At 56.2% G+C, this 14,241-nt stretch overlaps 1 protein-coding gene across 1 annotated transcript in view; it reads right to left on the bottom strand.

The window, feature by feature from the left end:
- Nucleotides 1–12,099, bottom strand: part of ARK2C (arkadia (RNF111) C-terminal like ring finger ubiquitin ligase 2C) — a gene marked incomplete at its 5' end in the record, with an annotated part of 96,412 nt that extends 84,313 nt beyond the window's left edge. The window contains one exon of the mRNA XM_040478918.1: nucleotides 12,024–12,099. Coding sequence (XP_040334852.1) covers nucleotides 12,024–12,099 — 76 coding nt within the window. The remainder of the gene's footprint in view (nucleotides 1–12,023) is intronic.
- Nucleotides 12,100–14,241: the final 2,142 nt, after the last annotated feature.

Raw genomic sequence — 14,241 nt, forward strand, 5'->3', positions numbered from 1 at the left:
AAAGTTTCTTTCTTTTAATTAATTTATTTATCTTGAGAAAGACAGAGACAGTGCAAGTGGGGTAAGGGCAGAGAGAGAGAGAGAGAGAGAGAGAGAGAGAAAATCCCAAGCAAGTTCCAAGCTGCCAGCACAGAGCCCAATGCAGGACTCAAACCCATGAAACAGATCATGAGCCCAACTGAGCCACCCAGGTGTCCCTTGAACTTTTTTCTTTATTGACAAAACAACTCATTTGCATTTGAAATTCACATATACATGGGGCACCTGGGTGGCTCAGTTGGTTAAGCGTCTGACTTTGGCTTAGGTCATGATTTCACGGTTTGTGGGTTCGAGCCTCACCTCCGGCTCTGTGCTGACGGCTCTGTGCTGACAACTCAGAGCCTGGAGCCTGCTTTGGATTCTGTGTCTCCCTCTCTCTCTCTCTGTCCCTCCCCTGCTTGTGCTCTCTCACTCTCAAACATAAATAAACATTTAAAATAAATAAAATTTAAAAAATATAATTCACATATACATAAAAATACAGATTCCCCCCTCAGAAAGGTAGCTCTGCTGCGGGGCCTGGGAATATGGACTTTGGCAAGCTCCCCAGGTAACCCTAATGACATGTATGAGAACTGGACAAAGCCAGTTGTCCCCACCTGAAGTCAGCGCCGCAGCTCAAAGGCACAGAATTCTGTCTTCCCAACCAGGGCTCCATCTGGCTCTGGAGGAAGCCTCCCCGTCTTTAGGGTCTCAGTTTCCCCTGAGTATAAAACCTATGCTCACCAGATTTGACCATGATCTCAACTGGAGGCAGTGAGCTAGGGGACAAGAGGTGGCACCATGAAAGGAACATCAAGAGGGGCCATCGAGAAGGGCCTGGGGAGGCAGGGCCCTGGAAGGGGTGTTTCAGACTCCGGGCACCACTCAGTTTTCAACGGCCTATGTCTGGGCTTGATTCATGGGGGTCCTTAGTGGGACTTTGGTGGGAATACGCCTTCCATGTGCACATGCATACAGGCACACACACTCGCGTGCACACATGCACGCACACACCTGCCTTGTGCTCAGAGATGGTCCTGAGAAGACAGATGGACCCACTGTGCTCCTGCCTCCTCCCAGACTCCCCCTTCCATGGCCCTGCACTAGCCCTGAAGCTCCCGGAAAGAAATCCGGCAAAGAGGAGGACGGAGAGGAGACTCTCTGAACCTATTTGGTCATTAATTAGAAGGTGGCTCCAAGCAAGTCACTTTGCCTCTCTGGGCCTCAGTTTCCTCACATGTAAGAGGGGACAGGGAGCCATGCACTGAGAGATTCTGAATGCCATGTTGGGTGCTACACCAACCAGTCGGCACTCCTGCCCTGAGTGGGGAGGATGGCAGAGCCAGCTGTCTGTCTGGCTCCGGAGCTCAGAGAACCCACGGGATGCAGGGGTACGTCAGAGACATTCAAGAGCGGTGTAGCAGAGTGGTGACCACTCAGACTCTGGGGTCCCCTGCCTGCATCTGAAGCCCGGCTCAGCCTCTACAAGCTGTGTGCACTCTGGCCACCTCTCTGTGCCTCAGCTTCCCCATCTGTAAACCAGGGATAATGACGGTCTTTAACTACCCCCCCCACCTCGCAGAGTTAGTATGAAGACCGAGCGAGGCAGTGCTCAGAGCGCCCGGGAAGGAGGATGCTCCAGCCCGCTGGGGAGGCAGGAAGCAGCCATACTCAGCCGCACTCACAAGGGAGGTGAGATCGAACCCCTCAGAGCCGCTGGGCTCCTCTCGCACGACCCTCAAGTCAGGCCTCTGGAAGCACCGCACTGACCGCAGAGCTTTTCCCGAGCAAGCGTGGACAGAAAGCACCCCGGCCCCAGCATCACTGTCCCCGTGCCCCGAGCTACTCCACCGCCTAGCTCCTGCCACCTTCCGTCTGCTTTCTCTGCCACCTAGCCCCTGTCACCTTCCACCTGCTTTTACCTGCTTACTTAGTTGCTGTCTGCCAGCCCCCACTAGAGTGTAAGCTCCGTGAAGTCAAGGGGGAAGGTTCTGACTCACCGCTGCATCCTCAGTGCCTAGAACACACCCGGAACGGGGCTGGCCGCCCAATCAACATTTGGGAACGAGTGAATGATTGAATGGAAGGAAGGAAGGAACGAACGAAGGAACGAAGGAATGAAGAAAAGACAAGGCAATATCTTTTCCAGTTTCCACAAGTTCCTGGCACAGAGTAGGGACTTCATAAGTATTTCACGAATAAATCAAGGGGGCAATGAGGGAGGAATGGTGGCAGTTTGGACCTGTCCTGAGTCAACCTCATACTGGCCTTGGGCTGAGTGCCATGGGAACTCTGCCAACGAGTGGCCCCATGGCCTTGAACCAGCAGCCCCGTCATATGGCCGTGCCTCCTCCTGCCACAGAGCCTCTTCATCATCCTCGTCTTCATCATCTTCAACATCACCATCCTTATCGTCACCATCATCCATGCCCATCAGGTCCCCCACATGCTGGGGCCATACTGGGTCTCTCGGTGCCGGGGCCCTGCAAGCATAGTGGGGCCGTGCAAGGCTTTGGCTCACGTGTGCACAGCTGGGTTTAGGGAAGGTCCTGAGGGGGCAGCTGAGTTCGCAAGGGGTGGAGAGAAGGGAGCTGCCAGAAAGCCAGGCAGGCACTGAATTCAGGGATGGCAGAGGCTCGGAAAGGGACATCACAGGGCACTGGGAGACAGTGACTGGGGGAGGAATGGGAAAAGGAGGGGTCAGCACCCCAGAAGGGTCATCTGACCATCCAGGAGATTGGCGGTTCTCTGACGGGCACAGGAAGGGGGCTTAGACAGCTGGCTTGGGGAAAGAGGGAAAGTCAAGGAAGTTTGCGTTTTTCCTAGCTCTGGGGCACGTCTGTCCTTTGCAAAGCTATTTAGACAGCAAGTATGCCCTGCGGGTCATCACCAGCCCCTGAAGAGTAAGGCAGAAAGAGGATGCTCCTCCCTTTGGACCAGCAAAGAGCCCAAGGCCCCCCCCCCCAAAATGGTAACAAAGCTGGTCCCCATCAGAGGGGTCCCAGGAATTTTGTCTCCTGATTCACCCACTTCTGGCCCTCCCCAATGTGTTCATCGTCCTGAGTCCTTGGGTTCTCGTGAAATGTTAAAAACAAGATGAAGGAGGATAGTCCCTATTGCAAAAGAAACCTAGATATTATGAATCACAAACTTGGCACTGATGTTTTTGTCTCTGAGGGTTTTACAGACTTATTTGTGGCCCCCCAAAGCTTTGTGCATGGGGAGCATAAAAAAGCTGCCGAGTTTTATCAGTTCTAAGAGGCCATCGATTGCACAGTGAACCATCCTTTATCAACCACTAAAAGATTTTTTAAGGGCAATTAAACTCGAACGCACGGGCACTTCACAGGTGCCCTCCAGTTTTCGGAGATGTGAACTGCGGAAATGTGTGCAGCTCGGAAGCTTGCTGATGGCCGGACAGTGGAATGTTCTGTGAAAACCCGTAAGTGTCAGGCAGAGACCCTGCAAGCATTCTGACCAACTACGGACACTCTTGTAAAAACTTCTCTCGTTTCTTCAGCTTACCAATAGCACAGTTAGATCTTGGTGCCCACGCATCCTTACCATGCTTCTTCCCTTCCTGGGCCCTGTGCCCGAGGAACCTCATCTTTACAGCCTAAATGGACAGAAGCCCTCGAATCTGAATGGCCCCTCACGGTTTACAAACCTGTGTCGATGAATCTCCACCCCGACCCCAACAGGCAAGTCCGACGGTGCCCGCTTTTGCCCTTTGGCACACACACAGGTGAGCCTCGGAGCTGGCGGCCAGGCCCCGGCCCCCAGCCCCTGACGCTGCAATGCCCCCTCCCCATCACAGCTGCTTCCCCAAGAGATTGTCCCCTGCCCCCCTCCCTGCAGTGCCTCTGCTAATGTGCTTGCCCCTCCCTGGGCCTTCCCCAGACAGGTGACTGCACCATGGGAAGAAACGGACTAATTCCTAACTGCGGGCAGAAGGCAGAGGAGAGGAAAGAGGAGTGGGGGAGGGGGCACAGAGGCTTGTGGCTCCGGCCCTCCCAGGTCAGGAGCAAGAATGGAGACTGAGAGGTGGGTCTGGGTCTTCACCCTGGCTGAGGGTCCTTGGCCAAGCCCTTTCCTCTCTCTGGGCTCTGTTTCCTGTAAAATGAGGGGTGGGGGGTAAGGAGCTGGATATCTCTGAGTCCCCTCCTGCCCTGCTATGCCAGGCTTCCAGTAAGAACCCAGAGAGCTGAGTCTTGGTGGACAGGAAGACAGAATCTTCTGTCACAGCCAGGCCACCACCAGGAGCCCGGGGAACCACATGCCCCCCAGCCTTCAACATGGCAAGTCTGTGTCTAGTTACTGTTCCTGGAGGCACATCCCATTTCCCCCAGCAGAGGATCTGAGGCAGAAACGGGGGACAGTGGGCCTGACACTGGTCTAAGGTGCCAGAACCCCAGTCTTCTCCTCACCAGCAGCTCCTTGGCCCCATCACTTCTGCTCTGATTCTCAGAGACCCGCCCCGCCCCCCTCCTTGTCTGCACAGAGTGTCTACCGGGGGAGGGGGAGGGATCCAGGGATTGGCATCCAGGGTCCCCCACCAGTGGCAGTGAGGTAGGCATAGGGAGCAAACTAGTGTTCATTGAACACCCACTGCTTACCAGGCACCTGTACTGAAATCTCACTGGATCCCATTTCACTCACACAACTTCTCGGGAGGTTAGAGCCTCACTCTCACCCGCCAGCCTGACCCAGGCCAGCCTGCCTCTGTGGCAGCTTCCACTCCCTGCGCCAGCCACTGCATGGTGCTCCCTGTGGACTCTCACTGAATCCCCCCAGCCACCCAGGGGCCGGCCATGATTATATCCCCATTTCTCGGATGAGTAAACAGAAGCCCCGAGAGGTTAAGCGCCTTGCCCAAGGACGCACAGCGTTTATTGAGGGTCTGCTGTACACACGCCCCGGGGCGGGCACTCCACGACCATCATCTCAGTCTCCACTCCAACATCTTACTGTATTCTCGGGGACAAGATGCCAAATGAGAGCTAGTCACCAGGACAACAAGGAGAATCTGCAACTAGATGAATGAGCACATCCCATCAATACAGCGCAGGGTTTGATACCAGCTCGGAGGGTGGCTTCCCCCTTCCCACCTTGGGCTTTGTCCTTGCCTAGTGGGGAAGCCATGGAGGGCATGCTAGCCCACCCACCATAACACTAAATGGAAAAGTGCACACACAGGACGTCAGCGTAAGGCCCGGTGTACGGGTCAGAGAACCAAAGGAGGCAGAGCTGACTTCTCTGCCAATATCCATTCTCTCCTTCTGTGGTAACAGAACTCCCGGATTTAACTAGCACGTGGCTTCCAGAATGAAGACCACATTTCCCAGCCTCCTTTGCAGCCACACGAGGTCACGTGGGCCAGTTCTGGCCAACGGGATATGAGTGGGTGACGGCAGCTTGTGTCATGCCCCTTCTACCCTTTCTTTCCTTCCTCCATCCCACTGCTTGGAAAGTGGACACGGGGGTGAAACCACTCTGGGCCACGCAGAAAGGGGCCACGCCCTAGGGAGGGGTGCAGCAGCAAGAGAGGAGGTATCTGATGCTTGACATCGAGTACCCACCTACCAGGCCTGGCCAGGAACACTAACTCCAGGCTGTGCCAGAGAGCTGGTAGCCCCTTTGAGCCACCTTTACTTTGTGTCTCCGTCACCAGAGCCAAACTTACACCCTACCAAATAAACCAGTTCAAATAAGCTAAGGCAGAAGAGTCTCCATAGCAGGTGTTGGCAGTTTGAGGGTTCTGGTCCACCTGAATTAAGCTCAATACAAGGGTGCTGTGTGCTCAGAACATCTGGTGCAAAATCAGGCTGCATTAACAGAAGCGTGGATTCTCGATTAGGGGAAGGCATCTGCTGGAGTCCATACTGGCTGCCTTCCCATTTTATGGGCTTTAACCAGCTGGGGCTCATCAACGCAAGCGTCCTGGATGGGACCAGAGACACCCAAGGAGAAGGAAACGGGGGTGTTTGGCCTGAAGAACCGTCAGAAGTCTCCAGCAGAGCCCCGCAAAAGCTGCCAAGAGCCGGTGGCAGGGCAGGAAAGGCCAAGGCCTGGGAGGCAGGGGACACGAAGCAGCCATCCCGGGGACAGGCCCAGGAAATGCAAGGGGAAACGCCAGGAGCAAGCTCACCACCCACGGGCCACTGCCGTCCAACAGGACACGATGGAGTTCCGTGTGTGAGTCAGGTAGGCCCTCCTCCTCCACAACCCATCTCCCCCACTGACCTGTAATAGTGTCTGCCGGGCCACCCGTGGAGAAAGATCCATCGCATTCTGTTCCAGAGGCCCCCAGGAAAACAGACGCAGCTCTTGGAGGAAGGCTGCGTAGGTCCATGAGCCATGAGGGCTCCTCGAATAGCTCGAGTTCCTACAGACCCCTACCCCAACACACGCAGCTGTCTTACTCCCTGCTGAGCGACGCGGTGTCAGTGTGCGTGCGCTGATTCAGGGCTGGGCCCTGCCTCCAGGCTGGGGATACTGCCTCCGGTCCTGGAAAGGACATCAACGTCCAAGTTGCCTTTAAACCCAGGCCTCAGTTTGTAGGCCATGACATTCAAAACCACTGCTTGCAACACCTCAGTTTTCTGATTGTTCAGTTGGCTTTAGTAAAAGCTAACCCAAGAGCAACATGGGATGATCGGCAGGGGGTGCCTATAAAGCCCCCAGTGGGACAACATTCCGGGACTAATGCTTCTCTCCCGCCAGGCCGGAGGCTCCCACAGCCAGCTGAGGGTCCACAGTGCTGGGAGCCTCCAAAGATGCAAGGAGACAGCCTCTGCAAACTTGACCATTTTGCTCCAGACACAACCTCATTCTTGGCCAGCCCTTCTCCTGTCCTTTTCTTCTTCAGAAATCCAGGGAAGGGAAGCCACTGTTTGGAGCAGGGGGACTAGTGTGGCCTGTCCACAGGCAACAATGCACCAGGCAGGCCTCCTCGGAGAACACTCCAGACCCCTTGCCAGACTGGGGCAAGTCCCAAACCCTGCCCCTAGGCTAGGGCAATCTGCATTCTAATAAGCTTCCAGATGATTCTTATTTGCTATAGACTTGAGTTTGAAGCTCCTTGGCTGGGCGATCCCCAGTGTCTCTCTCCCACACAGGTGGTTGGGCTTCCCCACCCAGCTTGCAGGGCCTGCGGACCTGCACACCCGCCAGGACATCCCTTTCCCTCCCGCACTCCGCCGGCTCGGGGAGCTCCCCGGCCTCCAGTCTCAGCGCTGCTGTTCCCTTCCATGATTTATGACTGTGACTCCCACACACACTCCGGAGCAGGAAAACCCAGCGCACTGTTCACAAATTAAATCCAGCCCTCCTCTCCTCCCAGGTAATGGGCCCATCTGATGATAGAAGAGCTTATAAATGGCTATCATCAAATTAATCTCCATGTCAGAGAAATAATAGCAGCTGTAAATAAGACTGAGTGTGCCTGGCTTACCAGCTTGTTAGGACACTTTATAAAACAAGGCAGCAACATTAATACTGCATGGTCTCTTTAATTCCCCCAACCACCTGGGTGCAGAAGCTGAGCACTGAATGAGGAGTCTCCTGGGCAGCAGGAGGAAACCCCAGCAGAGCAGGGCTACTGACTGCTTCCTGGCCCCGCTGCTTCTTCTCCCGTCTCTGCTCAAACTGTTCCCACAATCATCACTGGGGCTCTCTGGGTTAGGGGGCCACCAGCCATGCTCACTGCTCCCCACGCCCTTCGTGTGACTTCCCCGCCTCCACGTCCTCCCCTCGCTCACCTCCTGCTGACACGGTCCTCATCCTTCACCCCAGCTCGAGACCCACCTCTTCCATGAAGCCCTCCAGGCCACTTGACATCCAAAAGGGGCTGTCGATGTTTGTTTTATCCATCACCAGGCGGCTATAGTGGATACCATAGCAAATCAGCTGTGCCTCCTGCATTAGCCCACATAGCCACTGCCCCTCCTGGGCCTCAGCAAGGCCCCGTGGAGAAAGCAGAGTCCTGAGGATGGGAACAACGGGATGCCACAGGCCCCGGCTCTGAGGCAGGTGTGGGCCCCTTACCTTGGCCAGCCTGACCAGGGGATATGGAGACGCTCAGGCCTCGTGGCTTTAGCCTGGCTGAAGGTCTCCATCTGTTTGTTGGAATTTTAACTGTGTGACTTCAGTGATGGTGGGATGGGGGCCTCATCGGGCACAGGTGGCATGTCAGTGACAAGAAGGAGAAGGAGGTCCCCATCTGGAGACATTTAAGCTTGTATGTTGCGAGGTGAGGAGGTGTCACCGGTATACCTGTGTGCATGCGTGTGCGTGGCTGCACGTGCATAGGTGTGCATTTATTTGCTTCTGTGAATGTGTGTACCACACATTCCGATCCCGTACAGGTGTTAACGACTGTGAATGAGTGTATGTGCTGACATTCTGACTGCGTGTGGATCGTGTACGAACGTGTATTACACGGGGACCATGTGGGGTTGAGTGCGTGCGTGCGTGCGTGCTGGGGTTGAGCACCTGGGTGCGTTATTAGGTGAATATCAAGAGCTGCGTGGACCGTGTGCAGTGTGTCGAATATAGCTATGGGCACAGGGGCATGGGGGCTCCCAGCTGGGTAGGGAGAAAGCCCACCCCGTGGCATCTGGACAAGGTCATAAATATAAAAGGTGGGAGGAAAGTCTTAAGCAGAGCAGGGCTTTGTACAAGGCCCGTCCCTCCAGGGGCCAAGAGCTCCCTCCAGGGTCTCCTCCGCTCCCTGGCTGGAGCTCCCCCAGGCTGGCCAGCAAGGGTGTCGCTGGGAGGGGGTGACCCGCTCACCACTGACCTCCTGATCTTAGAGTCTTCTCTTCAGCAGGTAAAGATGGCCCTCCTGGGAGGAAGACTGGGCTGGAGGGGTGAGGGGGGGAACTTCGAGACAGGCAGTCACCAACCGATGGGCCACCTTTCATGGCCTTTCTTAGCCTCTACTTCCCGTCACATAAGGAGCTGCTTTGGGCCAGCCTTGAGGTAGATGACCCAGCTCCCAGGCTGCCATTTCCCAAACGGTCTCCGTGCGCCAAGTTCAAGGGATGTTTTAGGACTCACCATACACACACACAGTTCTGTGGTCAGAGAGTATGGGGAAGTGCTACTGAAGCAGAACCAAAGGGCATTCAGTACTGTGCAAACTACCAGAACCTTCAGTGTGCTCACATGCATGGGGACCTCCATGACAGGGGTGTCGCGTGCAGCATTTTCCCAAATGGTGGAACGTGTAGTAACTTTTCTGCAGAAACAACATTTAACAGCTCAAGGGGTCCTAGTGTTTGGGTGAAAAATGCTGCCCCGGGGCCCTAGTTCAAGGGTCAGTCAGCTCAAGGCCCATGTCCTCCAAGACTCCTGGACACCACGTCCTCCTCATCTTGCCCTCATCTGGCCTCCTCCCCCTCCTCCCAGCAGTCAGCCATGATAACCCTTGGAAGGTGGGGGGAGGGTATCCCGTCCCCTCATTGCTTCCTGGGCTGGGGGGGGGAGGGGGTCTGTCAAGATGTCAACCTTGTTTCCTAGGCCTTCGAGGGCAGTGCCCTGGTCCCGCCCTCAGCCCGAGGCTCAGAACATGCCATCTCTGGGTAGGCGGTGTGCATTTCGTTCTTGACACAAGCCAGTCAACCAGCAGCCACGCTGATGGACGGGCAACACTGCTGTGCTGACAACTAGGAGTGACAGAGCCCCGGCTGCCCCGCAGGACATCAGCCTCACCTCCAGGCCCCACGGGCAGCATTCTGCTTCTCAGCCCGCCCGGTGCCCCTGCAGCCCCTCTGCCTGCGAGACGTTGCCCCGGCCCAATCCCCTGGTCAAGCCCACGCACGCTCCAAGACTCAGCTCCGCACCAGCTCCCCCAGGCACTGCCCTCCCCGGGACGTCCCCGCGCAGGCTGACAGAGCACCCGGTACGTACCTGGGCCCTCACTTCTGACTGCTCACGCACCTGTTTGCCACCACACGGAGTCTGTTTAGGGTAAGTCGCTTAGGAAAGCGGCTGGCACGGACAAGTGCCCCGTGAGCATATGCTATAGTGCTCCTGTTGTCGTTGTTCCCCTTGTGTCTCCGGTGCCTGGGACAACGCCTGGGCCAGGGCACATGCTCAGTGCACACCTGTCAGATGAGCTGCACAAAACCACCATCGGATCTGAGCCTCATGATAAGGGGGGCCAGTGGGGGTGGGGGCACGGGTTTACCAGGATTGTTCCCATTTTACCGATGAGGGCACTTTGGCTCCAAGAAGTCTTGGCTCCTCGCCTTTGTTCCCCTTACCAAATTCAAAGTGCCTCCTAGAAGCAGGCAGGGGATTCTGTGTGTGGCACGTCCCTAGTGGACAGCCACATGGAACAAAAATAGCCCCATACTCTGTGCCGGGCATCACGGGGGGCCCATTTAAACCCCACACAGCCTGGCACGTCAGGATGAGGACCCCGTGCTGCAGGGAACAGAACCAATGCCCCGAGAGGGGTACCTGCTCCAGAGGGAGGTCACGAAAGCCCCAGCTCCCCTAGGGCAGCCTCGCCCTCCGCAGGCTCTCCCGAGGGACGGCACGCTGACCCACTGGAGCGCTCAGGCAGGGGGTGGGAGAGGAGGCAGAGAGTTATAGGGAAGATGGCTGGGGGTGGGGCAGGGGAGAGACCAAAGAGAGCAGGGAGAGCGGGGCTGGAATGGGCGGGATGACAATGAAATGAGAGGGCCCAATGCTCCAGAAAAGAAAAAGAAAACTCAGACAAGGATGACAGCCACAGGACTCTGAACATTCACCTCTTGGATCGGATGTGGGCCTAGTGGGAGGGGGCGTGGGAGGCAGGCTGACCTCACAGCTCCCCCAGGCAGCAAAGGGCAGATCTCTCTCCCTCCTGGGGAACAGCTCCAGCTCTGCCTCTTCCGGGAGGCCCTCCCGACTTCTCCAGGCCTCAGCGACCTCTCCCCATCCCGTGTGCCAACCCTGACCAGTTGCCTCCAGGCTCCATTTCTAGCCAGCATCACCATCGGCTTCACCCTCTGTGTCGCCCAGTCTGGGTTTTCCACCCACTTCCGGGGTGCTCGGGGGTCTCCCCAGCACCCTAGGTTCTCATGAACTGCATATGCAATGACACGGGAACGTGTCCAGCCCCTTCTGGTCTGCCCCTAGACTGTCCCAGGGTTCCAGGCCCAAACAAACAGGACGCGTGTTCAGAGGAGGCAGCGGGAGCTGGGAATGACCATCTTTTGCTAAGCACCTCCAAGGTGCCTTGTGCCTGATATGGAATTCCTTCATCCTCGCTGCCCCCTGACGCTGGTACCAATAACAATTACCTCCATTTTTTGTTATGAAGAGAGAAGGCTCAGAGGGGCCCAAAGTCACCTAGCTAGTAGGTGCCAAAGCCAAGAATTGAACCCGAGATTTCCCGGTGCCAAAATCTGTGCACTTCCTGCTACCACTTAGTCTCCCCCAGTGGTCCTCAAGGAGACCCAGCAGGCACAGCCGTGCCCTGCCCAGGAGCAGGCCTCAAGGTCAAGGGGGCCCTTAGTTTCTGTTTGGGGCCATCCACAAGTTTTAAAAATAGGAAGTGGTGATGGTGGCACAGCACTGTGAATATACTCCATGCCCATGAACTGCACACCTTAAAGTGGTGAAAACAGCAAATTTTATGCTATCCGGCAGCTCCCCCTTATCCACAGGAAATATGTTCCAAGACCCACAGTGGATGCCTGACACCAGAGACAGCACCAAACCCCCGTATATACTATGTTTTTTTCCTATACACACCTACCTGCAATAAATGTAACTTATAAATAAAGCACAGGAAGAGATTATCAATAACTAATAATAAATTGCAACAATTGTACCAATATACTGTACGATGCGCTGTACAAATAAAAGTTACGCGGACGTGGTCTTCCTCTCAGAACATCTCACTGTCCTGTACTCAGCCTGCCCATGATGACGCGTGGTGACAAAATGCGTCCATGATTGTGGGGGGGACGACCAGGCACTGTGACGTAGGTTAGGCTGCTACTGACCTTCTGATGATGCGTCAGAAAGAGGATCATCTGTTTCTGGACTATAGCTGGCGGTGGGTAACTGACACCGTGGAAATCAAAACTGCAGAGGTAAGGGGGAGCCACTGTATGTATTTTACTACAGTAAAAATGAGAGTCCTGGGGGAAGCCCTGCTGGACACCCCCCACAGGAAAGCCTCCCTCCCTTGCTTCTTCCTGGGATTCGTCTCCACCTCCCGGCCTCCCCCACTCAGACCCTCGCTCCCAGTCCTCGCCCTGGCTCTCCAGACTTCGGAGGCAATATGGCAGATGAGGCACCATATTGAAATACCATCCTTCTCTCTCTCTGCCTAAACCCCACACTGTCTTCAGCCTCACCCAGTTGTGCCCCTGACAGAGCTTCACTCGACCACCCCTGTGAGGGCTCCTGGAGCTCAGGCTGCTTCCAACTGGCCTTGAATCAAGACCAGGAAGAACACTGGCCCCTCAGAATCAGGACACCCGGGTCCTGATCCTGACTGGGGCGCTCGGGAGCTGGCTTTGCAACTCCAGCCACTGGACAGGCTTGGGTTTCCGGTTCTGTGACGAGAACTTGCTTCACCCAGCACCCCTCATACTCTTCCCCGAGAGCACCCCAATGTCAATGTAAAACAACGAGCTCCCCAGCCATGGGGGTACAGTCTGACCTGCCCACATGAAATGTGTCATCCAAGTCTTCTATTTTCACTCAAAAGTTCACACAACCTTTGCAATTGATGACTTAAGAGCTCCTTGTCTAGTTTAATATAAAAACCTCTTTTTCCCCAGATTTGGTAGTAAAACTGGAAACCATGCTATGTTTCCATGGCATGGGGCATGGAAGGGCCGTTTTTGGCCCGGAGTCACGGGTTCTGCTCTCTGTCCCTTGCACACCTCTCCCAACTCCCCACTAGTCTGGATGCTCCTAGAGGGCAGGTCTGGACCACCCGGCCATGGTGAGCACAAGAGGGAGTCCGAAAAGACTTAGTGAGTATTGCGGGAGACAGTGAGTGCCACCTGCTGAAGAGCAGGGGGGACTGTGACAACATGTCTCTAACTTCCTCCTTCCCATCCTTCATGTCGTGCTCCTTCTTTCCTCCACCTGTCTCCTGGGGGGAGCTCAGACTGGTCAAGGACCCTTCAGGATGAAGTGGGGATAGAATGCGAAAATGCAGCCCAGGTTCCTGTCTGGGGTCCTTCTCCACCTTCTCCGTCACTCTCCCAGTTCACCTGCCCAGGTGAGGGCTGGTTGGCTGTTGTTCCCTTCGCCACCTGCGACCTCTCTTCCCCTCCCCCCTCCCCACGGCTGCCTCTTACTGCCCTTGCCCTCTGGCTCCGCTCCAGCCCTGCCTCCCGGGCACCCCTGCCTGCGGCAGCCTCAGTATCTATCCCCTCAGCAGAAAGGAGTCCAGGAGGCACTGCCTCCCAAGCCCAGCTTCCACCCAGACCAGCCGCTGAGCTCCCGGCTCAGGCCGGACTTGCACCTGTGCCACAGTCTACCCAACCTGGTGTCCAAGAGCAGCTCCAGCGAGTTCCAACTAAATCAAGGCCGAGGCTTTGTCCAGCTACCTCTTTTGTCTCCCTCACCTGGACACACAGGCTCCCAAGCCAGGGGTGACCGGTAGTGGGGGACAGCCCTGTGGACCCAAGCCTTCCCCTCATCATGTCTCACCTTCCCCAGGGTTGGATTTCTCAACTCTGGTCACGAGGACCATGTCTGCTAGGTGGAGGTGGAGGCCTGAACAGGCCAGCCGCTCTTTCCCGGCCAGTCCATTTCAGCTCGCCTGCAGGGAATGCCCCCCACCCCCACCAGTTGGGGAGCTCCACCCTCCGGCTTAAGGAACTCTACCAGGATCTCCAGTCCTGGGGGGAGGCATTCATCCATTCCTGCCCACAGAGTTTGGGGACGGGAGCAACTGCTCCAGGAGGCGGGTGCCTGGGACACGGGGAGTGGGTGGCACGGAGGCCCCGGCAGCTAGGGGAGCAGAGCCGCGGCGACACTGGCTGTGGGGGAGGGGCAGACTCGAGCGCGCCTCCGCCCCCTTCCCTCCCACTCTCAGCCCCAGACTGCGAGCAGCAGCTGTTCCAGAGCTTCCTGCCCTTCCTTGAGACAGGTGTTGGCCCAGTGCTCACTTCCTCCCAGCCTCTCCTCCACCCCCTCTCCACGTGGCAGGCTGGTGCTGAGTCAGCAGCCGCCACTTCCTGTCCCCGCCGCACCGCG

This window comes from Herpailurus yagouaroundi, unplaced genomic scaffold (genome assembly GCF_014898765.1).
Source record: "Herpailurus yagouaroundi ecotype Mexico unplaced genomic scaffold, PumYag 142, whole genome shotgun sequence".
Classification (NCBI taxonomy): Eukaryota; Metazoa; Chordata; class Mammalia; order Carnivora; family Felidae; genus Herpailurus; species Herpailurus yagouaroundi.